Source organism: Acanthopagrus latus, chromosome 17, assembly GCF_904848185.1.
Source record: "Acanthopagrus latus isolate v.2019 chromosome 17, fAcaLat1.1, whole genome shotgun sequence".
In the NCBI taxonomy this organism is placed as follows: domain Eukaryota; kingdom Metazoa; phylum Chordata; class Actinopteri; order Spariformes; family Sparidae; genus Acanthopagrus; species Acanthopagrus latus.
Window position 1 is genome coordinate 30,898,764 of NC_051055.1, and position 25,009 is coordinate 30,923,772.

The 25,009-nt window shown below is 46.3% G+C and overlaps 2 protein-coding genes across 15 annotated transcripts in view; one reads left to right on the plus strand and one right to left on the minus strand.

The window, feature by feature from the left end:
* pik3r4 (phosphoinositide-3-kinase, regulatory subunit 4) overlaps positions 1-15,766 on the plus strand; it is a 28,852-nt gene extending 13,086 nt beyond the window's left edge. Inside the window, exons 13-22 of one of the 3 annotated variants that reach the window (XM_037074626.1) lie at positions 715-937; positions 1,309-1,474; positions 1,588-1,752; positions 1,830-2,041; positions 2,273-2,404; positions 2,545-2,645; positions 2,908-2,996; positions 3,194-3,314; positions 3,501-3,714; positions 15,739-15,766. In XM_037074626.1, the coding sequence (XP_036930521.1) occupies positions 715-937; positions 1,309-1,474; positions 1,588-1,752; positions 1,830-2,041; positions 2,273-2,404; positions 2,545-2,645; positions 2,908-2,996; positions 3,194-3,314; positions 3,501-3,671 (1,380 nt within the window). In that variant the 3' untranslated portion in view covers positions 3,672-3,714; positions 15,739-15,766. Of the gene's footprint in view, positions 1-714; positions 938-1,308; positions 1,475-1,587; positions 1,753-1,829; positions 2,068-2,272; positions 2,405-2,544; positions 2,646-2,907; positions 2,997-3,193; positions 3,315-3,500; positions 5,003-10,139; positions 10,218-15,738 lie in introns of those variants that run through there. The other 2 variants (XM_037074625.1, XM_037074627.1) reach the window with 2 other exon arrangements.
* Positions 1-25,009, minus strand: part of col6a4a (collagen, type VI, alpha 4a) — a 71,706-nt gene that overhangs the window by 943 nt on the left and 45,754 nt on the right. For 8 of the 12 annotated variants that reach the window (XM_037074614.1, XM_037074611.1, XM_037074613.1 and 5 more), the window contains 29 exons: positions 24,649-24,741; positions 24,122-24,175; positions 23,907-23,978; positions 23,752-23,778; positions 23,533-23,577; positions 22,244-22,297; positions 21,576-21,638; positions 20,455-20,520; positions 20,058-20,111; positions 19,626-19,661; positions 19,448-19,510; positions 19,303-19,365; positions 16,423-16,485; positions 15,834-15,896; positions 15,674-15,724; positions 15,500-15,535; positions 14,834-14,896; positions 14,687-14,749; positions 14,306-14,341; positions 14,160-14,196; positions 14,065-14,076; positions 11,824-12,317; positions 10,360-10,447; positions 8,651-9,304; positions 8,337-8,430; positions 7,814-7,974; positions 7,161-7,331; positions 6,858-6,902; positions 5,103-6,661 (listed from right to left, as the gene is read on the minus strand). In XM_037074614.1, the coding sequence (XP_036930509.1) occupies positions 6,486-6,661; positions 6,858-6,902; positions 7,161-7,331; positions 7,814-7,974; positions 8,337-8,430; positions 8,651-9,304; positions 10,360-10,447; positions 11,824-12,317; positions 14,065-14,076; positions 14,160-14,196; positions 14,306-14,341; positions 14,687-14,749; positions 14,834-14,896; positions 15,500-15,535; positions 15,674-15,724; positions 15,834-15,896; positions 16,423-16,485; positions 19,303-19,365; positions 19,448-19,510; positions 19,626-19,661; positions 20,058-20,111; positions 20,455-20,520; positions 21,576-21,638; positions 22,244-22,297; positions 23,533-23,577; positions 23,752-23,778; positions 23,907-23,978; positions 24,122-24,175; positions 24,649-24,741 (2,997 nt within the window). In that variant the 3' untranslated portion in view covers positions 5,103-6,485. Of the gene's footprint in view, positions 1-2,958; positions 2,962-5,102; positions 6,662-6,857; positions 6,903-7,160; positions 7,332-7,813; positions 7,975-8,336; positions 8,431-8,650; positions 9,305-10,359; positions 10,448-11,823; positions 12,318-14,064; positions 14,077-14,159; positions 14,197-14,305; positions 14,342-14,686; positions 14,750-14,833; positions 14,897-15,499; positions 15,536-15,673; positions 15,725-15,833; positions 15,897-16,422; positions 16,486-19,302; positions 19,366-19,447; positions 19,511-19,625; positions 19,662-20,057; positions 20,112-20,454; positions 20,521-21,575; positions 21,639-22,243; positions 22,298-23,532; positions 23,578-23,751; positions 23,779-23,906; positions 23,979-24,121; positions 24,176-24,648; positions 24,742-25,009 lie in introns of those variants that run through there. The other 4 variants (XM_037074617.1, XM_037074616.1, XM_037074615.1 and 1 more) reach the window with 3 other exon arrangements.

The window sequence follows — 25,009 nt, forward strand, 5'->3', positions numbered from 1 at the left end:
CTCACCAGCAGACTCCAACTGTACTCTGAACCCTGGCAGGTTTCCACACTCGGCTCCGACTGTGCCAAGATCTGCTTTATATGGACTCAAGCCTCATGAGTTCAGTTTTATTATATCATTGTTCAGATTACAGGCAGATTTTAAAGTCTAAACATGATCTGTTTCGTATTTATTGGCTTTATTCTGATCTGAAGTCTTCTCCACGGTGTCACATTCAGAAACAAATAATAATTCAGCGTTCCTGTTTCTGAGCTGAACGTGTGGATCGATCTGTCAGTGTAGTTTAAACAGACTGATGTGAGTCAGCTGGTGATGATGATGATAATAATAATATAAATGTTCATGAACAGGAAACTTTTACAGAACCGCGGCTCTGAACTGGATTTTCAGAAGTTTCAAACGTAACCGCGTCTGATGAACGATGATAAACTCCGTCTGAGTTTCATCACTTCACTCTCGTCACTGGTAGTTAAACTTTACTCCACTGATTTTATACATTCAAATGTGTTTACAGCTCTTAGAGAGTCGAGCCCGCCGCCTCCATTACCCACAATGCAACTCAGCCACAGAGTGACATCACAGGCAGTTTATCAGATTACATCGAGCTTCCTCTGGAACCACAGAAGGTTCCAAACACTCCAACACATGGACACACTTTCATGTGTAAATTGGTGAAGTTTCCCTTTAATGAAACGACCCATGATGTGTTTACAGGCTGCAGACGGGCCCACGACTCAGATCAGGAAGAGCACCGTGCCGCCGATGTTGCCCGTGCTGCAGTCGGTGGCGAGCGGCCCCGCCTACCAGCGCCGCATCAACACCTGCAAGGCGGAGCTGCAGCAGCTGGTGCAGCAGAAGAGGGAGCAGTGCAGCGCCGAGCGCATGGCCAAGCAGATGATGGAGAGCGCCGAGTGGGAGAGTCGACCTCCTCCGCCTGGTAACGCACACACACACACACACACAGTGACACACAGTGACACACAGTCTCACACACACACACACACACACACACACAGTGACACACAGTGACACACACACGTCTGTACGTACATCCACTAATGTTCACTATGATTCAAACGACTGATGATTGAAATGAAAATGTTGAACAAACTTCGTGTCTCTCCAAAGATTCCTCGTCTTTTATCTGAATCACTGACTGAAGCTGAAGAAGCGTTTTCCTCTCAGATCAGATTTAAAGTTATCCAGTTTTTTTCCAGATTGAAAGATGTTTCAGTTTTACTCCACAGCGTCTGAAGCAGCAGACGTTTCATCAGTTTTGTCTCATTCAGGCTGTGGATGTGTTTTCAGGGTGGCACCCTAAAGGGCTGCTGGTCGCCCACCTCCACGAACACAAGGCTGCTGTGAACCGCATCCGAGTCTCAGACGAACACTCCATCTTTGCTACGGCGTCTAATGACGGCACCGTTAAAGTCTGGGACAGTCAGAAGATGGAGGGAAAGACCACGACCACCAGGTGAGTCTTTAAAACCACCAACACGACCGGAGAGCTCCTGAGACATCGACTCGTCAGTCAGACTGGACTGCTGCAGACGGAGCTCCACGTTTACAGTGCTGGTGTCCCTGCAGGTCGGTGCTGACGTATTCTCGTATCGGCGGTCACGTGAAGACGCTGACCTTCTGTCAGGGCTCGCATTACCTGGCGGTGGCCTCAGATAACGGATCCATCCAGCTGCTGGCTGTCGAAGCAAACAAACCACCAAAATCCCCCAAAGTTCAGCCGTTCCAGACCAGGTACCGTGGCTGCGCCCACAGGTGAGCTCTGTCCCCACGGAGGACGCGTCTCATCCGTCCTGTGTCTGTCCCCTCAGGTGTCTGGACCTGCAGGAGGACGGCTGTGCGGTCGACATCCACCATTTTAACTCGGGCGCCCAGTCGGTGTTGGCGTACGCCACCGTCAACGGCTCGCTGGTCGGCTGGGACCTTCGCTCCAACTCCAACGCCTGGACGCTCCGACACGACCTGCGGCTGGGACTCATCACCTCCTTCACCGTCGACATGCACCAGTGCTGGCTCTGCCTCGGTGTGTGTGTGTGTGTGTGTGTGTGTGTGCTGCAGATTTATATTTAAAATGTAATGAGACGAATGACATTATTACAATCATGAAACTCTTGTACGACACTAAAACAAACTTTACTGTCATATAAAATGAATTGAAGAAGTTCTTTCACTTTCACCAACATAATATTTATCACGATGTCTTTACGTTTGTTGTTGTTACTGTGTAGTTCACATATTTGTGTTTTCTCCACAGGTACGAGCAGCGGCACCATGGCATGCTGGGATATGAGGTTTCAGCTCCCCATCTCAAACCACTCCCACCCCGCCCGAGCACGAATCAGACGGCTGCTGATGCATCCGCTCTACCAATCGTCTGTGATCGCAGGTGAGACGACGACAGCTGAATCATCTGCAGCATGTTCAGCATCACGAAGAAGCAACCGACCAATCAGGATCAACCTGACCGTGTGTGTGTGTGTGTGTGTGTGTGTGTGTGTGTGTGTGTGTGTGTGTGTGTGCGCGCAGCTGTCCAGGGCAATAATGAAGTGTCTATGTGGGACATGGAGACCGGGGACCGTAAGTTCACCCTGTGGGCGAGTTCTGCTCCTCCTCTCTCTGAGATGCAGGTGAGTCCTGAACAGGTGTATTATTTCCTGTCACATATTTAAAGGAACAGTTCACCCAAAACTGTAAATCCAGTTTTTATCTCCTCCCTCTGTGATGACATGTTGAACAGAAGTTCACCTTAACGTTACACCTGGCTCTGACAAAGTGAAGCAGATACAAGTAGCTCCAGAACTCTAAGAACTGGACTGGAGCAGCTGTGCTTAGTTACATTCAGCGGTATTAAGTGTGTGTGTGTGTGTGTGTGTGTGTGTGTGTGTGCAGCCGTCTCCTCACAGTGTTCATGGGATCTACTGCAGTCCTGCTGACGGGAACCCTCTGCTGCTGACGGCCGGTTCTGACATGAGGATCAGGTCCGAAACACACACACAACAACACACAACCTGTGCACAAACACACAACCATGAGTGTGTTTAATAAGCTCGCTGTCATGGCGGCTCTTCCTGTTGAAGCTGCTGAATGTTCTCGATCGTCCCTCTCAGGCTGACAGAGAACGTTCAGGCAGGTGTTAAATCAAACTGACTGGTGATTGGTTGGTTGTGGCGTTCAGGTTCTGGGACTTGGCGTATCCTGAGAGGTCGTACATCGTGGCGGGAGGAGCCAACGACTCGCTGCACTGCCCGTCTGTCCTGTACAGCAGGAAGATCATCGAGGGGACGGAGGTCGTACAGGTGAACATACACACACACACACACACACACACACACACGGTTGTGGATGCTGTTATTGTTGGTTTTCGTCAGTTCACATTATCTAACATGAATTTCTCACAGTGAAGTTGTGTTGATGTTTCGGTCAGTGTGTTTTTTCCCATCATGCCTCTCTGTGCGGTTAAAAACGCTCTGGTGTCTCTGCAGGAGATCCACAGTAAACAGAAGAGCGGCGTGGTGGAGGATTCGCCTCGCCGCGGCCCAGAATCCCTCCCTGTGGGTCACCATGACATCATCACTGACATCGCCACCTTTCAGACCACACAGGGCTTCATCGTCACCTCGTCCAGAGACGGCATCGTCAAAGTCTGGAAGTGAGGACGAGCGGCGGCAGTGACATCACACACACACACACACACACGTTCAGGTCCTGATGGTTTGACACAGGAAGTCAGCAGCCTGCTCTATACACTCACTACAGTCACATGACTTCCTGTTACCCAGCAGCCCCACAGGTGTCGTCAGATCCTTAAAGGAACAGTTCATCCAAAAAAATGTAAATCCATCCTGATCTCAGCCTTCAGCCTCCACCGTCTGGAGAAAAAACCTTTCCTCTGATAAATGTCGGCTCTCAGATCTTCCACAGACTTTGATGAAGAGTCCACACTGAGAACCAAACAGCAGCGCTGAGCGTGTACTGCTCGCTCCAGCTGGGTCGGCAGCTCAGCACAGTATATATAAATGAGCTGTTGTTGCTCTTTGTGTGTGTGTGAGAAACAAAACAAGGAAACTGACTTGGCCAGATCCTTCAGAGGTGAAGTGTTCGCGAGGATCCAGCTGTCTGTCAGGAGTTTTGTTTAGGTCGACAACATTTATCCTGCCAGTCGATAAAAGACGTCAGAACAAACTTCAGACCTGCTCGGACTCTCGGGTCGAATGTTCACAGTTTTGTTTCTGTGTAATTTTCAGCCTCAAAGTTGTAGAAATATCTCAGACTGATTTGTTGGAGCAGATCATCAGTTAGTTCACGTAAAGATGTTGGCTGCAGTTTCAAACCAACATCTCATTTTATCTTATGTCCCAGAAATCAAACTTCCTGATGATCATGTGACGTCAGCTGTGTTCTGATTGGCTGTCAGTGTTTCTGTAGTTCATTAAATCCCCCTGCAGGTCGTCAGTGTGGTGGACTGATGCTGCTGACGTCTGACGGTTCTTTGCTATATTCTGTTCTCTGCTGTTCCGTTGATAACTGGATTTACATTCTTTTGGGTGAACTTTTCCTTTAATCTCCTTATTGTGACAAGAAACCGGTTCTTTATTGGACTTCTTCAGAACACGATTTGCACGCAGTCTATATTTTCATTATCGCAAAAACTCACGTTTGTCCTTTTCTTTGGTTTCTCAAAGACCAAAGAAACCCTGAAATAAAAAATGTAACTCAGCTTCATCACACGTGCTGAGTCAGCTGATGACGTCATCACGAGGACCGGATCCTGGAGCTGATTTAGATTTTTTAAAATTCTCATGTTTTCATCATCCTGAATGTTCGAACACATTAATACACAAATACTGTTTTTCTTTCTTACTTGTACATAAATTATTTTAAATCTGAGTAATATAAAGTTTGATTTGAAACTTGTACAAAATATCAAATGTTCCAATCTGCGGATGTTTCCGTGTTCAATAAAGTCTGTTTGATCAGAAACAAACCTCGACTCTCTTCGTGTTCTCGATCAAACGAACAGTGAGAAATAACTTGATGCGTTTTTAATCTCTGCACGCTCTCACAGCAACAAACTGAACAAGAACTCCAACGTTTTCTTTCATTCTTTAATGTTTGATTTTTACATGAAGCACCATCGGTTGGTTTGATGAACCACAGACTGATTTCCACGTCCAAACGGACGGGCGGGCGGTGACACAGGCTGAGACCTGCTCGCTCGGCGCAGAGAGACACGTTTCAGACCTTTTAAGGCTCAAAGTGAGACCGGAGCTGCTCGGAGACACTTCAGGAATGTGTTTACATCGTGGACTGAGTCCAACACCAGGAGCCTCCGTGTGACGGCAGCAGCTCCGCTTCAGTTTGAGCCTTTAACATGACTTTTAAAAACAGCGTTCTGAGTCTCATTTTCAGAGTTTAGTCCGTCATGATGTGAATGAAAGGACTCTGAGTTCAGATCTTCAGTGTTTGTTTCAGAGTTTGTATCCAACAATTTAAAAATGACGTGTTGAAAAACTTCAGATTTTTTTATGAAAAGGTTTTTGATTTCTTTTGTCTTTATTTGACAAAGAGCACAAAGAGAAAATAGGATTTAAAAAGGTAAAGATGAGGGTCGTTTGTGGGAAAAGTTAGTCGACGGCCTCTTTTCCTTTGTGTCACCTGAAGAACCTGATAAGAACCTGATGAAACGTGGCTGCGTCGTCACTTCAGTGGCTGCAGAGAAGCCTGAAATCTTTCCTGAAGCATGAACTGAAACGTTGTTCATCATCTTGACAGATTTAGGACCAAAACTCTGAAAGTGAGACTCAGATATTTTGACTTCTGTGTGTCTGAGGGACAAACCAGGTATCAGTGAATTCTGGAGAGGACGATCAGAACTTCAGAGAACTTCACTATCTTTGGAAAACAGAGAAAGAAACTTTACTTTAGAATTTACGATGGATCTCTACCTGAAACCTTCAGGCTGTCGCTGTATGTGAGTCAAATCAAATAAAAAAAAGAGCTCTTCTACATAAACACACTTAAACGTTCTGATGTGAATCCTTCAAACATTCATTCATTCGGCTCCACAGTCGCACCTGATAAGAACCTGAAGGTGTTGAACAGCTTCTCTGCTGTCAGTTTGATCCACGTCCAGCAGTTCAGAGTTTTTATTGTGAAATGTTGATGGTTTGTTTAAAAAAGGACTCGCAGAACGAAGGCGCTGCGAGGAAACTAAACACACATGTTCAAGAAAGAAACAAAATGTCTTCAACCAGCAGCTGAGTTCTGGAACGGTTCCAGTTTCCCTGAAGGCGTTTTAGTAAAAACCTATGAACAGTTGAACCGTTCCAGAACGACTCGGCTGTCGAAGGATTTCAACTGCTCAGAATCTTGTATTGTTCCTTGAAGATGCGTGTTCCTGAAGGTTCTGCTGATACGTGTTCGGTGTACAGCGGTGATTCTCTCCGGTGACGTCGTCCTCCTCTTCCTCATCGGCTCTTCGTCACACACAGGTGCTCGCACTCCTCCTGCGTTGTGAAGCGATTTTCGTTGCCGCCACAGCCGCCGTACCAGAAGCGAGAGCATTCGTTCTGTTTGGTGTCATAGAACCAGACCATGGTGTACTCCTGGCAGCCGCCCTGGTCCTGCTGGAGGAAGCAGGCGTCTGGAAGGAGACGGGACACAGAAGGTTTTACAGTCAATGTCACTCAGTTACTGATTAAAGGAACGTTTGAATGTTTCCAACCAGCCGTGGCACGACGACACGTCTTTAAAGGTGCAGTAATGTGTTTTCATCTGCAGCTTCTGAGCACATTAAAGCTGCTCAGCAGCAGCGTCTCAGAACACTGTGTGGTTTGTACCTCTGGAGAAGCTGGCGAGCTCCGGCCTCGGCAGGATGTTCTGATCTGTGAGAGACGACAGAGTCAGACTGAGCTGCTGTTTGAGCTTTGAAACACATTTTTAAAACAGAGTCCAGCATTGTTTTGTTCATTTCATTTAGCTGACATCATCACTGAGGATGTGATGGAGACAGAGAGAGTGACAAACATAAAAAAGTTAGACGTGGACATGAACAGACGTTAATCAGAGACTCAGTGTCGACAGATGAACACTGGTGTGAGACACTCGGCTGGTTTGAGGTCAGATGTGCAGTCAGGACTTACTGTGGCTGCCACAGGTCCGGAAACATTCATTCTCTGTGTTAAAGCGGTTGGTGTTACCGCCGCAACCACCGTACCAGAAGGGAGAGCATGCACCGATGTCTTTGTCAAAGAACCACGCTTGGACATAGTCGGCACAGTGGGTACCAGCGTCAGCCTCGAGCTGACACTGGGCTGAAAGCAGAACACACACATTTACTACAAACACTGACGACCGTCCTGCGGGGCGGCGGCTCTTCAGCTTCAGCTCACACGGCATCGTCTGCTCGCGACGTCAGTCCAAATCTTTACAAATATTCTGTATGAATTTGAGGCTGCTGAGCGCCGCTGCTCCAGGAGGACACGAGCAGTCTGATGACACACAACTGGAACCACATGAAGACGTATGAATCATTCCACACACACAGATCCCAGATCATCAGAGTGTGTGTGTCCAGAGAGTGTTAATAAAATAAAAAGGTGACAAACAACATAAAACAACATTAAACAGACAGAAGTGAACAGCATGCGTTCAGCTAACAGTGAGACGACGAGCATCAGGACTCCACGTCAGAGGAAGATGGCCGCTGTGTGAACAGGGTCTATAGAGATACCATGGTGTGTGTGTGTGTGTGTGTGTGTGTGTGTGTGTGTGTGTGTGTGTGTGTGTGTTCTACCGTTTAATTTTGTTCCCGGGACAAACTTCTGTCCGTCTCCTCTGGTCAGAGTCTCGATGATGTCCAGCTGGCCGGTCTGACTCTGTCCTCCCGTCTGCTCCCTAAACGCCTCCACCACCTCGTCCCCGTACTCCTGATCCACCAGCACCACCGGGCCCTGACTGGACACACAGCAGCCAGAACCCACTCATTCACCATCACCTATATTATAATCACATTAGTCACAGTCCTGTCTGAGTATTTCTGCTCAGCTGTTCTGTCCTCAGTGCAGCGGCTCACAAGAAATCCATGATCATCTCTCTGCTTGTTAAAATGTTACACACTACAGTAATGTTCCTGCCAGTTTCCAGAGCTAACAGTGACCTCAAACCCAAACATTTAAAATGTAATCTCAGAGGAAACGTTGATCACGTGCTGCTGATCGACGGGCGTCCACAGAACAGAAAACACTTTTCAGGAGCTCGTCTGTTCGGCACCAGCTGCGTCTCATGGCAGCATCTACTCCTGCAGCAGCGCGAGTTACCCATTAAAAATGACTGGTCCTTGTCCTCCATCTTGGTTCTTCAGCTGATCACATGTCCGTTTCAAGGAGGGAGGAGGATATGAGTTGATATCCTCTGAAATGACAACAGCACAGAAACATCAGAGATCCTGGACTCAGTCAGAACTACACAGTAAAAGTACTTCATTACTAAAGAAGCGATCCTGGTGTTCAGGCTGGTCTGATCTGGGATCAGCTGTAACTGTAATTATCAAATGTGGAAGGTCCAGTTGTTCCTTCTGAGAAGCAGTGAAGCTGCAGCCTGATCTGATCTAAAGTCTGAGTCTGGTTCTTACTGTCGAGGGCGGAGAGGAAGACCCTGAAGAAGCGCTGGGCGTAGCCCTGCTCCTCGGCCTTCAGTCTGCTGAGGTGGATCAGGTGCTGGTCCACAGGCAGGCTGGCCAGCTCCTCCACCTGCGTCCGGTTGAAGCGCTCGCTGACCGTCACCACAAACATGGCCACCCCCTCACACTTGAGCTTCTGGGAGAAGTAGCGCAGCCGGGCTCGGTCCTCGTAAGCCGTCTGGGTTCCCACCACCGTCAGTATGGCCCTCCTCCTCCGGGGCTGGCTGGCCTTCATCAGCACCTCCTTCAGGGTGAACTCCAGCGTGTGTCCCAGCGCCGAGGAGCCGCCCTGCTGCCTCATGGTCTGGATCAGGTGGGTCTTCATCAGGTCGCGGTTCTGGTAGGTCTGCAGGCCAAACTCCGGCTTTGTGACCTGGGTACCGCTCTGCTGGACTACAGCCACCCGGGCCTGGTTCCCGGCCCTGCGGGGCTGAGAGCTCACAGCCAGCTGTTCCACCACAGAGCCCAACAGCTGCTGGGCGCCCACATACTCATCAGCCTTCACCTCCCTGGAGCTGTCCACCACCAGGACCAGGTCCATGTCCACCTGCTGAGGCTGCGCCGGCTCCTGGATGAAGGAGCACTCCTCCAACCGTCTGCAGGGGTCTGAAGAAACAAGAAACAGTTGTGATCCTGAAACCTTCATCAGTCTGACAGTGATCGAACAAACACGAACACGAACCTTCTTCTTCACTGTCTAATAAAGGTTGTGTAAGAGCGGCTCAGACATAGAGAGCAGAGATGTTTCATTTGATTTTCCACCTGAGATCAGATTTTCTCCCTTGTGTGGTCCTGACGACCTGCGTGGCTCCACACAGGTGCAGCAGCTCGCTGAGCGCCATATCAGTGTTTCTTCTTCTTCTTCTTCTGTTTTTATTGGCTGCTTATACCTCCAGCTGCTGTGTGATGATGCTGCACTTGTTTAGCCAACAAAAATAACTCGGCTTTGTATCATCAGCTACAGTTTCATTATCTGACTATAACCAATAATGTACATTTTACATTAACGGGCTGACAATTTAATATACATCATGCATCCCTGCTGTCAAAACCACAAGCAAGTGTGTGTTTGTGTTCACGATGTGTGTCTGCAGGTGTTGATGTCGTCTACACGACTGAAATGGATCCGAGGCAGCTGATCACACGTGTCACTAGTTTTTGTTGTAGCTGTTCAGAGATCAGAGATTCAGTCACGTGAATCAGCTGTTTGATGCACCTCTCTCTGATTCTGAGTGACTATTGTGAACGCTCTGATTAGTACATGTCAATAAATAATACTCAGTTTGCAACAGCAGCTTTAGTTGTGTTAACTGCCGGTCTGATTATTACATCATGTCTTAATACAGAGTCAAACATGATGATGTAATCCATCAGCTTCACCGTCCTGCAGCTTCATTTCCTCCTGTGGTTCATCAACTGATGTTACAGAAACAGACTGAAGGTGTGTGTGTGTGTGTGTGTGTGTGTGTGTGTGTCTGGAGGAGCAACACTGTTGATTTTATGAAAGTTGATGTCAACACAATTAAAGTATGTGGTTCTTATTTGAGTGAAGACATTCGTGATTTTGGACTTTTGTCAGCACAAGATAAAACAATCACAGCTTAAAATGAAGAGAAATATTACGTCCTGATAAAACATAGAAAACAATCGTCACCGCTCACCGTAACAGACGGCACAGTTCTTCACCTTCCTCAGCTCAGACGCGTCTCTGCCCAGAACCACGAAGATGGATTTTCCTGAGTCGTCGGCCTGAGAAGAAACATGTCGTTAATCACAGATCGGAGAACAGGACACATTTCTGGCAGCAGGAGTAAAAATTGTCTTAACCAAAAAGGGAGATGATGTGCAAAGGGAGCTGGAATGAAGTCGTGCATTTCAGAGCCAAACAACAAGCTCATTGTGTCTGCTGGCTGCAGCGTCGCAGCTTTGAAGGAAATCTGAGGAGGCCTGAGGAGCAGCGCTCAGTTTTACTATCTCACACAGATTTAAATCATCGCAGTCAAATCTTATTCGATATAAATGATGATGGCAGCAGCCAAATGACCTCTGGTGTCAGAGGACTCATGCATGCGGTGAGTTTACTACTCTGAACTCATTGAATCAAACGGAGATGGAGTTGGGAGGTACGACGTGTTCGGCTCAGATCCTGTTCATCCTCCTCCACTCAGCTGGACTCTGACATATCTCAGATAACTCTAACACAAAAATAAGAGGGTTGGTTCAAGTTCAGGTGGACAGATCATATACTGTTGTAAAGTTTGAGCAACAGCTGATGAGCTGACACAGACATTTGTGGTACAATGACACAACATGTTTTCACTCTTCAGACGTCTGAGAGTTAAACAGAGCTGCAGCTGTGTGGTGAGCAGCAGGTCGTCTGCAGACCTGATCAACATCCATCCTGACTGATCGATCAGAGTTCAGCTCTCAGTCCGTCAGCTGACGTTAACATGCATCCTGAGCTGATGTCACTTCCTGCTCTGTAGGAAACAAACCTGTCCATCACTGAGACAAACAGACTCCATGTTTCTGCTCAAAGACAGAAAGAAGTTCATGTAGAACATCTGATGAATTTACAAAAAGGAACAAATGATGCAGAAAGAGACAGAGTTTCACAGAGATTGTTATGTTTCTCCTCGTGAAACAACTCTTAAAATCACTACATTTGTAAAGGGAGTCTGGTGATGTTATTTGGAGTACTTGTGCTTGGAGCTGTCCATGTGAGATCAGATCACTGAGGACGGATGATAACGACACGTCTGAAAAAGGATCTTGACCTCTGGTAGGATTTCCATGAATCCCTTTAGTCTGTCTGAAGTTTCTTAACGGTAAAAACCACGTTCATATGGTCAAAACTCTGAAAAAGGTTGTAATATTTAAGCTTCATCCATCTTTTCATTTCAGAGGTGTTCCCAGGCCAGGTGAGAAGATCTCTGCAGGGTGTCCTCCAGAGAACGTCCCTGACACCTGATCTACTGACCGACATCTTGCTCGTCGTCCTCTGAGTTTGAAGCGATCGATCACTGTGATTCGACTCTGTGAAGAACTGAAGTGACGTTCCTGGTTTAGATTCTCCTCAACAACTGAACAGAACTCCAGTTGATGAACTGGCGGATCGGACCTACCTCCATCGCTTGACTTATGGTGGGAGCGTTCTTCAGAGCGATGACTGCAGGGATGATGTTGAGGCCTCGGTACTCCATCGTGGCGGTGATGATGTCATTCACATCCTGTGTAGGCCCGTTGGACATGAAGACGGCCACCTTCCTCATCATCAACCCTGATCGGACACGCTTGAAGACGTTCTGACCCACGAAGCGCATGGCGGCCCCCAGCTGGCGCTGGTTGGACGTCCTCTCCAGGGCGATGTTCTTCACAAGGTCGATCAGCTGATTCTTGCGGCGGTAGTCCTGGAAGCGGATCAGATACTTGGTGTAGCTGCTGTATCCCACCACAGCGACGCGAGCGCCCGTCGGACAGTTGCTCTCAGTAATGGCGACATCCTCCAACAGGGAGAGGAGGGCGGAGCGCTGCCTCTCAAAGGCTGCCGGGGTCACGTCGTCAGACATGTCCAGACCCAACACCAGCTCGGTGGGGAAGGCCGGACACTCCGAACCACCTGAAAACCAACAGAGAAGAGCTCATGTGAGAAGGAAGAAGACCTGTGCAGACTGCAGATAAATCAGATCCACACTGTTATCAATAAGTGATCAGATCAGATTTCTGTGTCCAAACATCAACCGACTGATCTGCAAGGGTTGCTATGGTAACGGCGTCGCCATTGGTAACTCAGTTCTCTGGTGACGGGTTTCCAGCACCAGTATGAGCTGCCAGAACATCTGGACACAGAAGCAGCTGCAAAAAAACAGTTTGGTCCAATTTACAAAATTCGCATTCATTCCAGACTTCGTTAAATCAAACTGGATGTCAGAAACTGTATTTAGAGACGGCTGCCTGAGCAGGACCTCAGAGAGCCGGGTCACACCAGTTAATACAAACAGAATAACTGATTATATTCATGAAGTACAGACACGTTAGTCACTGGATCTTAGTGTTTACAGACGGAGGAACAACAGCAGTTTATGATTCTGGTAGAGAAGAACAAACACTCTGGCTTGTTTGTATTTCTCTAAACGATCCACACTGATGGATGAGTGAGTGTTGAGTGGCTTCAGTCAGGGAGACACGATGACTCAGATCTGGTAAACTCTGCCATGTTGAGTCCAAAGTTTCACACGACTACTCTGCAGGAGTAACGGTCGCTCCTCAAACAAAAAGCTGTCAGGATATTTTTTGCTGCGGCAGTATAACAACATTTTTGTGTCTGCAAAAATCTGTTCTGGCAAATTCACAATCAATCTGCACAACCTCAGGGTTGCCTGTGTAGACTCAATCTGCCTGAACACATGCTGAAGAAAGTGTCCTGCCTGAAACGTCCGTGTGCCAAAATCAACATTATCAATGTCAGGTTTTCTCTGGGCTGCAGGCTGTGTGGACCCGGCCCAGCTCCTTTCATCTTTAACCCTGTTTCACGCTGGTACCGCTCAGCCTCGGGCTTAGCTGATTCTGGAGATAACCAGAAAGAAGCCAACGAGCCCATGGCTGAAGTCGGGTTAGCCCACTATGGAATGTGCCAGTGTGGACGCTTTCTCAGGCAGGCAGGCAGGCAGGCAGGCAGGCAGGCAGACAGGCAGGCAGGCAGACAGACAGACAGTCAGACAGGCAGGCAGGCAGACAGACAGACAGGCAGGCAGGCAGACAGACAGACAGACAGACAGGCAGGCAGGCAGGCAGGCAGACAGACAGTCAGGCAGGCAGGCAGACAGACAGACAGACAGACAGGCAGGCAGGCAGGCAGGCAGGCAGACAGGCAGGCAGGCAGGCAGGCAGGCAGGCAGGCAGGCAGGCAGGCAGCCAGACAGGCAGGCAGGCAGGCAGGCAGGCAGGCAGGCAGCCAGACAGGCAGGCAGGCAGGCAGGCAGGCAGGCAGGCAGGCAGGCAGGCAGGCAGGCAGACAGACAGTCAGACAGACAGACAGGCAGACAGACAGTCAGACAGGCAGGCAGGCAGACAGACAGACAGACAGACAGGCAGGCAGGCAGGCAGGCAGGCAGGCAGGCAGGCAGGCAGGCAGACAGACAGGCAGACAGACAGACAGACAGACAGACAGACAGACAGACTGACAGACAGAGACCTCGCTGAGTCATGTCTCCTGTATATAAATATATAAACTGTACATACATCAACAGGAGCTGATGCCAAACTAACTGAAGAGGCTGAAACGAAGGTTGTGCTGGGTGATGATGTCACCGTACAGCAGACTGTACTCACCGTGATGATGACATCATTAACATGGAGATACGTACCGATGGAACAAGCTGGTGGAGGAGAGAGAAGATCATTAGAGTTGAACTGCAGTTACAGACACAGAGAGAAAGCCTGCCATGTTTCCAACACTCACCACAGTTGTCTCTGATGTAGGTGATCAGCTGACACTCCTACAACAACAGAACAAATAATATTCACATATACATATTCAACACTGAGAAAAAGGTTTAATATTTCCCTCCATGTTGGCAGAAGTAGTGAATTTTAATGTGTACTTACAGTCATGCTTTTGACTCCAGGAGGACCTCTGGGACCCTGAGAGGAGGAAGACGAGGATCATTAACACTTTCTCTTCATTCAGACACCATCAGCTAATTCTGTGTTTTCAGCCTCCAGAGGAGACGCCATCTAACAACAGCGCTATGGATGAAAATCTCTCTGTGACTCAGACGAGGTGCTTTAACGTTTTCGTCACGTTATGTTTCGTCTCCTTCTCAGACTTCCTTCCTCTCCTCAGCTTCACAATAACAGTGCAGTGGACTGTCACAGGTAAGGACGGTACGTAGACTCAGAGTGGTCAGGAGTCACTGGCCTGTTAAGGATGATGATGATGATGATGATGATGATGATGATGATGATGATGACGACGACGACACTCACCTTGTGTCCAGCATATCCTGGATCTCCACCCACGCCTGATTCTCCGGGCCGGCCCGAGCCTCCCTGAATGATTCAGATCGGAAACAAAAGTCAGCGATGGAGCAAAACCAGAGAGAAATCTGACAGCAGAGTTCCGTCAACACTCACAGCTCGACCTCGGTTCCCTTTAGGTCCTGGATGTCCTTTTGGTCCCGGCAGGCCGTCCTCACCCTGAACACAACGCGCGTGCACACACACACACACACACACACACACACACACGTGTTTGGACTTCAGCCTGCTGCTTCCTGTTTCTCATATTTATAATCTCTTATCTTTTAATATCCAAACATTGCTCCAAACGACAAACAGTCACTTTATCCCTCAGTGTTTCTGCGACTCATGAATCAGTGAAAGAATTAATGAAAATATGTTGTTTAGTATTGTTGCTCCTCTCAGGGCCTCCAGAACCATTTGGACCAGCGCCAGCATACACAACATAAATCCAGCACGTCACTGATAATTCCTCGTACTGTACACACATCTGATGCAGCTCCTCCACCTTAAACAAGAGTCCATGAAGACGTGAATCACCAGCTGTGGTCACACAGACAACATGTCTTTAACCTGAAATCATTCGGACCGTTCTGTAGTCTGGTTTACATTTCTTTGCTCATCAGTGAATTCACTTGTCACAGTCTGCAGACCGTGATGAACTGTGATTCAGCACACAATTCTTCTGTGACGTCTGGAGTCTGAACTGAACTGATCGACTGGGTCACCGTCCAGATTAATGTGGCCCCTGACGATGTTCTCTGGTTAAGGTGTACTCACCAGTAGCCCGGGGTAACCAGGGAAACCAGGATCCCCCTGTAACAAGACGAAGACGAGATTCACGTTTCTAGTTATATAAACATGAACTGTGTTCAGTACAGTGACGGAAATGTCGGAGATTTAAGGATCAGATGAGAAGAAACTAAGAGTCAGTTTGTCTGACGTCTCCTCTACCTTGGCACCACCAGATCCTGGAGGTCCGTAACCGTCTCGGCCATCCTGACCCTGAAACGCAGCAGACACACACACACACACACACACACACATAAGATACCTCATTACATATTAAACAGCAATAACACACAGCTTGTCGCAGCTTGTCGCGGCTCCTTACCGGCATTCCTCTGGGTCCCAGTGATCCTGGAACTCCTTTATCACCTGGATCTCCTGGTTGGCCCTTCAACGACAACAGCAACTGTTTTTATTTCACTGTCATGCAGAACATGTGACACTGCACTTTATCAAAAAAATAAATTAATAAAAAAACACAACAAGAGAATGATTTTGGTCATCACTGAATCACTCGTCATCTGTCGGACCAACTGTTCAAAACACGAAGATGTTCAGTTTGAAAGATGTGCAGCAGATAAATAACCAAAATAATCTCTGCTCAATTAATTTTCTGATGATCCATTAATCAATATATCGGCTTCATCATTGTAAAACTACACCATATAACTTTGTTTGTACTTCTATATACTTGATAATATTCTATTTATGTGCAACATCTCAAATCACTTGTGAACAGAATAGCAGAGGAAGAAAATTTAAAGCAGCTGGAGACTTTAAATGCTTCTTCACATTCACGACATCACTCTCACGTTTGATTCGCTATCTGACAAACAATCGTCACCGACTTCCTGTGAACCTGATCAGATTGTGTCTCGTGTTGTGAGGCGATGAGATGAAACGACGTCACACACCTTCTGTCCGTTGGCTCCGCGGCGTCCGGCCACTCCCGGGTTTCCGGCCGGTCCCGGTCCACCCTGCAGGAACACCAACAGAGTCAGAGCAGGAAGAGACGGCTGCTCTGTAACGTACGGGTGTCCCTGAACGCATCACTTCATAAACTGGTTTGTCGGATTCATTTTCAGTTTTATGTTTGTGTTAAAAGAAATGTGCCAACCATAAAAAGGTTTTTAGTTGATGTTTAAAATATCTACAGATGATGTAATGAACAACTGAACTACTTAGATTTCAGTTTTAGTTTTAACAGACTCTGGATCAGTGCCAGTGAACCCGTCCTGCTCGTGGCTGGTACGGTTTATTTAAATCAAAAGGAAGCTGACAGTGAAACAGCAGCCAGAGCTTTAAATCAGCTGTGTGATAAATCTGAACGGTGTACTGATCTACAAACTTCACATTTATTGGAGGCAATTATCATTAAAAACATCCACCGGGAGCAGCTGCTGCTCTCTGGCTGTTTACGAGGAGCCGATATTAAAACTTTGCTTCTCTAATGAAGCTTTGAGGAAGAAGAAATCTCTAAAGGTGAATAAATATCAACTGTGGTGGATGAAATATATCAAATGAGCTCATTAATCGCCCAGAGTTCATTATTCTCTGACTGTAAAACAGATGGAGCTCTGGAAGCTTTCTGAACAAACTGGACTCATCACAAACTGGATTAATCTCAGCGTGTTCTCACAAATTAAACTGTGGAGTCTGAAACCGCTTCACTGCAGACACCAGTGGACCACAACAGAACAGCGGCGCTGATCCAGCAGGAGCCAAGAAAGATTGTTCTGCCTTGTAAAACAAAATCAACAATCAGAAGTTTTTTTAAAGAAGGAAACAAAAAGTTGACAGTTGGCACAAAACTAAATATGGAAATGTTTCTTCCCAGCTGGACCAGCAACCGTCTGATAACTGGTACCAGTCATTTACTGCCAATGAAGCATTTCTTCACTGAGAGAGCTCGAAGGTGTTTGTTCACTTCGTCACTTCAAAGCAGAAATATCCCGTCAACCACAGAGCCGGATTACATGAAGCCTTCAGATTTTAAAGGAACAGTTCACCCAAAAACTAAGTCCTCCTCTCCTCCTCCTGATGATATAAAGTCCTCCTCTCCTCCTCCTGAGGATATAAAGTCCTCCTCTCCTCCTCCTGAGGATATAAAGTCCTCCTCTCCTCCTCCTGATGATATAAAGTCCTCCTCTCCTCCTCCTGATGATATAAAGTCCTCCTCTCCTCCTCCTGATGATATAAAGTCCTCCTCTCCTCCTCCTGATGATATAAAGTCCTCCTCTCCTCCTCCTGATGATATAAAGTCCTCCTCTCCTCCTCCTGATGATATAAAGTCCTCCTCTCCTCCTCCTGAGGATATAAAGTCCTCCTCTCCTCCTCCTGAGGATATCAAGTCCTCCTCTCCTCCTCCTCAGACCAGATTTACAGCCTCCACATGAGGTCGAGATCAGGATTTCAAAAAAGGTAGAAAATAACGTGAGCAGAGATTCTCACCGCTCACGTCGTCTGTTTTAAAGTCATTTGGACACGACATGTTCAACACTGGGATAAATCACCAGAATATTGTTTGCTGATCTTCATACTGAGGCTGCAATAAATATTGTTCTGGATTAATTCAACGTTTGTCATGCAGGCTCTCAAACACAGATCACTCGTATAAAAACAACACCACAACAATATACTCGATAAAATCAAACAGAAATGATTTAGTTTTGTTGCACTTCTGATCAGCTGATGTTTAAAGAACAATAACTGAGGGAGCACGGACGTTTTTCTGCCTCCTAACTGGAACCAGAGGCCAGATGAGCTCCAGGCGTCAGCAGCGGCTGTGACATCATCTGTCAGAGTCGTCAGGATTTGTGACTCGCAGTGATTAAAGTGTCAAATACAACAACCGCAAAATGAATTAACACTTCCTGCGCTCGTTAAGTACAGACTTCAAGATAATGATGTTGCTGTAGAACATTTGGACCACTGAGAGCCTCATGAGAGACAGAGAGTAAGAAACAGCAGCCTCGACTCCTCAGGTTCACACTTTCCATCAGGACGGTGCTCTGCAGGAGCCCAACAGCAGCCAATGAGATAACTCGTACGATGAGATGAGAGGAGACGTCCTGCTGGTTCTCAGGAGTCCAGACATCACAACTATGCATCAATATTTACTCAAGTTTTCAGATGAAGGGCTCGACGTCTGTTCATTTCATATCTGAGATATAAGTCACTTCTGTCTTTGTAAACATTTAATACTGCATGTTGTAAATGTTTAACATGAAACTGCACAAACAGAAAGTATCAGTAAAACTAGAACTGTGTGGATATACTGGAGTTACAATGCTTTATTCATTTATCTATAGAAATGATCATTATGGAGAATCTGTGATGTTTAATTTAAAACACGAACAACATCATTTGGTTTTAATTATACAGGAACAGGGACAAAGTTCTGAGGCGGTGAAAACATTATGTTGATTTCCATTTCATTGAGGGAATTTCTTTCAAAAGCCGAGTTAATATTCATTCTTCATAATGTACACGACTGCTGAAGTGTTCACTTTCACAAGTTCTGCTTGTTTGCTTCTTGTTTGCTGACAGAACACTTCACAATTAATCGTTTTACATTAACAAACCTTCGTCTACTCATTATCCTCTGAATCATGTCGTCAGTCAGCTGGTTCAAAACAAACATAAGAGGTATTTATTCATCCAGAAGAACATTATTTTGCCAGAGAATAGACCAGAAGTCACAACCAGTGGGCTCCCGGGCTCGTGTGTCCTCTGTCAGCTGCTCAGAGCTCAGAGGAGGTGCTGCATTAGAAATGTAAAGGTAACGTACTGACCTGAGGTCCAGGGAGTCCAGGGATTCCTCTCGGTCCTGGTTGACCTCTGACCCCTCTGGGACCCTGCAGGGAAAACATGGATTCTATGCAGTGAGTCCAATGACGATATCACAGAATGATTCTGTGTCCTGCTCTGATCGCTCACCTGTGGACCTGAAGCACCTGGGCTGCCTGAGAGTCCTGGAGCTCCTGGCTCTCCAGGTGCACCCTGAAGGAACACGCGCACACACACACACACACACACACACACAGTTTCAGCAGGGTGTCTGAGTGACGACTGGTGTATAAACCAGGACTAACGAGCAGCAGAGCTCCTCTCCTACCTTCTCACCGAGCGGTCCTCTTCTTCCATCTGGACCCTGAACATCAGAAACACAAACAGACATTTAATGATTCATGTATTCATCAGCGTGATGTCAGAATCAGACTGATCATTTTACATATAAAAGACATTTTGGCACATTCAGTCAGAAAAGCTGAAGTGACGACACGTTGCTGGCATCGAGCACAGAGGAAGAATATTCACACAACATTATAATCACCATCAGTTCCAGAGTATCTTCGTAAGGATTTACAGTGTCACTTATCATTAAGACATTATTAATAACAATTAAAACTGTGGTGCTTACTTCATTTTTTATAAGAGACTCACTGATTTCATTTGACCCATTTAATGTCCAGAATCTGTTAATGAAGCTTCATCTGGAGTTCAGAGGTATCATCACTGCATGCAGAGACAAGATAAAAACTCTCACCGGGTTTCCAACGATCCCGCTCTCACCGGGTCTCCCGTCAGGTCCAGGTGCACCCTGTGGATTTAAATACGTCACAGTTCAGCAAAGTGATCAATAACTGTGGCAAAATAAGATTTAACACAGCGGCACCAGCACTGATCCTAAAGTGCATCCATCCATTCATCCATTGTCAACCACTTATCCACAATCGGGTCGCGGGGGCCGCAGCTTCAGTAGCGAGCCCCAGACTTCCCTTTCCCCAGACACATCGGGGCCAGAGAACAGATCCTAGAGTAAACTGAGTCAAGTTCATCTAACGTCTACAAACCTTCAGGTCCAACATCAACTCAAATGATCCAACGTCACCTGATAATATCTTCTTCAACTCAACCCAAGTCCAGTGTGTGATGTTTCTTACCGGTAAGCCCGGGTTCCCGGGGTCTCCTTTGGGTCCTGGGGCAGTGTTATCAGCACCTGGTTCACCCTGTCGGTCCAGACACAACGGACAGTCCGTCAGTCCTGAAGGATAAACTCTGCACACTGTTTAGTTTTCTTAAGTGGAGCTTCCAGATGTTGAACAGCTGTGTTTGGCTGTATCGCTGTCTCACAGCACACAGAGCTCATATCAGAAACACTGACGAGCTTCTGAGGTTCTGACTCAGGCCCTCACACTGCCGACACTGCACTGTCACACAGTGACATATAGACTTTTTAAGACCCTTTTGAACTAAATCTAAGACCTAACTAAATGTAATTTAATGTGCAAAATATGGACGTATTTAAGACTTTTTCAGACCCCACAGAAACCCTGTGAAAAAGATTTAAAAATTCAAGCAAACCTCAACTAACATTTTGTGAAGTTCATCTGATTACAACAGCTTGATACATATTTTCTAATTTTACATACTATAATTATCCCAAATTGGGAAATTCTGTTTTTCCACTCACATTACACACAGATGCAGTGTAGAGGAGATGAGTGAATTGGCTGCCACACATGCTACGGCGCCCATTGAGCAGTGTTAGGGGCCGGTGCCTTGCTCAAGGGCACCTCAGCAATCGAAGGATATGAACTAGCATTCTACAACTGCCAGTCCACGCTTTTTTGATCCGAGTGGGAGTTGAACTGGCAACCTTCCCCAAGCCATGTGCCCATGGACTGAGCTACTGCCGCCCAAGTCCTGTCAGAAGTGGGATATGTTTAGTGTCACTGTTCTGAAATGATCTAATAGAATATAATACGTCTCCATTACATCACTTTACTCATAAATGGACCAAACATTAACTTTTGCCACAAGAACAAAAAACTAACGCTCAGTGTCATTTTGACTGAAGCTGTAGTGACGGAGCTTCGTACTGTTGAGCTGCATTAAATCTTTCACATTGTTCAGTTACCAACAGTTTGTTCTGACTGGTGTCTCTCTGACATAAAATGGAAACCAGTTCATTGCATAGAAAATCTGTGTGATTATACATATAACTGTGATTTAGATTTATAATCCACCCATCAAGAGAAAGAGAGAAAATTTTGGCACTCACCGGATCTCCTCTCAGTCCTCGCTGTCCTTTAAGCCCCGCCTCCCCTCTGATACCTGGGATACCCTGAGGACAAAAGATCAACCTGTCAGTCACCCAGCCGGAGGTCAGAGGTCGACGCCTCCCAGCTTCACTCTGTCATCCTCTGATGGCCGTGACGGACACGTGACACTAAACTGCAGCGACACTTCGTCCCCGAACAGATGAAAATAATAAATATAATAAATTCCTCTGATGCGTCTTTAACAAAATACACAAATAACATGAATAAGATACGTATCAATAAGTGAACTGAAACTATTAAAATGTGATTATTAAGCATTGATAGCAGGCAGCACCACAACTAATAACATCAAGCATAACAAGTAAATAATCAATAAATCTTCATCACTGAGATAATTAAAGACTAAAAACTAAATACTTGGCACAGCAATAATTTGTATTAATTAACATAAATAAAAAGATATGATCACATTTGAATACAGGAGTCAAACTACAAAGTCTCCCATTTAGTCATTAAATTAAACATAATTAATAACAAATGTTTTTTCTGTTGATTTGATGTCTTAATTAAAATGTGGGGTGAGCGGCTGAAAGACTCGCTGTGATCAATACAAACACTCGACGGTCACACTGTGAGAAAAGAGACGAGCTAAAGGTTTTGGTTTTACTGGGTTTCCTGGGTGTCCTCGCTCTCCTCGAGCTCCGTCTTCTCCCGTCACTCCCTGCAAACACAAAACCACAAACAGCTTCATCACACAGCTGGAAAATCCTCCCATCAGCTCATTTCCTCCAAGGTGAGAACAGATTCACCGTCTCAGCTTCAACAAGCAGCATCTTCTGCTGTGACATTAACACAAATCTGAAACATGAAGGAGTTCAATCATCGTCCTGAGGAGTCCAGAAGTATCTCAGTGGATCAACTCTTCTTCTCCTTCTCTGTCTGACTTCTGTGGAGGTGTTGATTTGTGATTTGATTTGATGTTGTTTCGTCTTGACGCTGTGATTATGACCTCGTCTTCTTTGCTAGGTCACAGAGATTATAATCTGTGACGTCATAGTTAAATAAAGGTTACATATAATCATGCTCTTAGATTTAAAACTACAGTTCCCATAAAGTGGCGTAATCTGTAATATTAAACCCAGAAATTAGTTAGCATGTTAGCAGGTCCTGTGCCCTCCTTTCAAAGTTTCCAGTTAACTGTGTGTAATAAGCTGTGTGTCACTACAGGCTGAACATGTTCACACGTTTTGTTCTCCAACATAAATCATCATTAATGTCTCACAGTTTAATCCTGAAGCTCTTCATGTGTTAACAACAGTTAGCGGTTGCTAACAAGCGTCTGAATGAGACTACAGAGGTTGTCGGGGACATTAAACGTCCTCACAGCAACACGGAGACTCATCTACTCACTAGTCCGTCTTTACAGGCCACTTTAGTTCCACACTACACACACTAAATCAGCTGTTAGCAGTGTTCCTGTAGAGGTACAGACAAATATGATGTCAGAAACATGATCTCTTCCTGATTAGTCGTCCTACCAGGTAGTTGAAGCGTCCACATCCTGACACAAGCTCATGTTGTGTGGGAAGCAGCCATTTTGTTTTGTTAAAATCTCTGCTCAGATACTTTAATAAGTTTGTTTTGTTGGTGAAAGTGTTATTTCTGAGGGCTTCAGAATTCAATACAAAACACTCTCTGATGATGAGGTTTGTTTCAGAGTAATTTATTGACCAACCATGTTGAAATCACTGTGGTGAAACTTGCTGACTGACTGTTCGTGGACGCTGTTCTCTTTATTTGGGGTTTGTAACTACAAAGTATGCTGTGAGAAACCTGATATCTCTCATCAGAATAAACGACTGGTTGAAGCCAAAACCGAGACGTTTGCGCCTGATTCATCACACAACAGAGGCGAGAGATGCAGATGAACAGATGTGTGGTTGCTAAAGTTCGTACCTGCTCTCCAACAACTCCGTCCAGCCCGTCTTCTCCGTCTTCGCCCTGCAACGTTGAAAGAGAACCGAGTGTTACAGGCAGCAGGTTTCTTCCTCTCGGTCATTAGACTCCATCTCCACTTGAATGTTTGTCCAAACATTCCTCAGTACATTCGGCTCGTCACATGACCTCCTCGCCTAAATTGGCTTTATTACATTCCAGCAGGTTTGAGTCACTCACCCTGTTGCCCCGAAGGCCTCGGTTGCCCTGCGGACACAAACAGCAGGAGTCAGATGTACATCATCAACATCTGGTGAATCACAGCTGCTTCCATCACACTTCAGTCAACATTACTCAGCACTGATTAGAATAAGGAGTGAACAGGAGAGCTTTACCTTTGGTCCTCTGAGCCCAGAACAACCCTGTAATCCCTGAGGTCCAGTGGGTCCAGGATTCCCCCGATCACCCTGAAACACACAAACACAGCGAGGCGTGACGGAGAGCGCAGAGGAGTCCAGCGATGAGACGCTCCAGTGAGACGAGCTACCAGACACTTCAGTCTCCAGGATGAACGGGTAAATAAAGTTTGAGAGGATGAAGAGGCACTTACAGCGACGCCTTCCTCTCCGGGGAATCCTGGGTAACCCTTCTGTCCAGACACACCCTGTTTATAACACACACACACGCACACACACACACACACACACACACACACACACACACACACACACAGCTTCAGTGACAGGAAAATAACTGAAATACTGGTTTATACACTGCAAACTATAAATATGAAGCTGTACTTTTACTTGCAGTAACTACACTTTTGTCTTCATACTTCTCTTTCAGCAGGATTTTGAATGCAGGATGTTCACTCATAAAGTTTCTACATTGTTGTACTGATACTTTTACAGAAGTAAATGACAGAACGCTTGTTCCTCGGCTGCATGAGGACTCGCTCCTGTCAGCCTTGAGAAAAAGAGGCGTTTCCTGTTGCCCTCTGTGTCAGTGTGCCCTTGACACTGATGAAGACTGCGTCTGCTCGCTCTCAGCTCAGACCAGCCTTCTTATTGCTTCTGACACGTTTTCCCAAACATTCTTGCCATTGTGTTTAAATTTAAAGGTGTGTGTTCCAGTCACCTTTGACCCCGGGGGGCCCCGAGAGCCACGGACGCCTTCATGCCCCGAACATTTGCACATGACGTTACAGCACTCCCTGTCCGACACCGTGTCCTGCAGAGAAAACAACAGAAACGACAAGAATTTTATTTTGATGAACTTTATTTATATAATTTACAGTTTATACAGCCTGAAGAATGAGACACATTACACAGTTAAAATATTTCTGCTGACTTAAAGGGATGAGATCTGGAGTGTCTGTTTCATGGTGGGTTGATATCAACACAATGAAGGCTTTACAAAAGAGTGTGTGTGTGTGTGTGTGTGTGTGTGTGTGCGTGCATGTGTGTGTGTTTTGTTCTTTCTCTTTGTGTGTGTATGT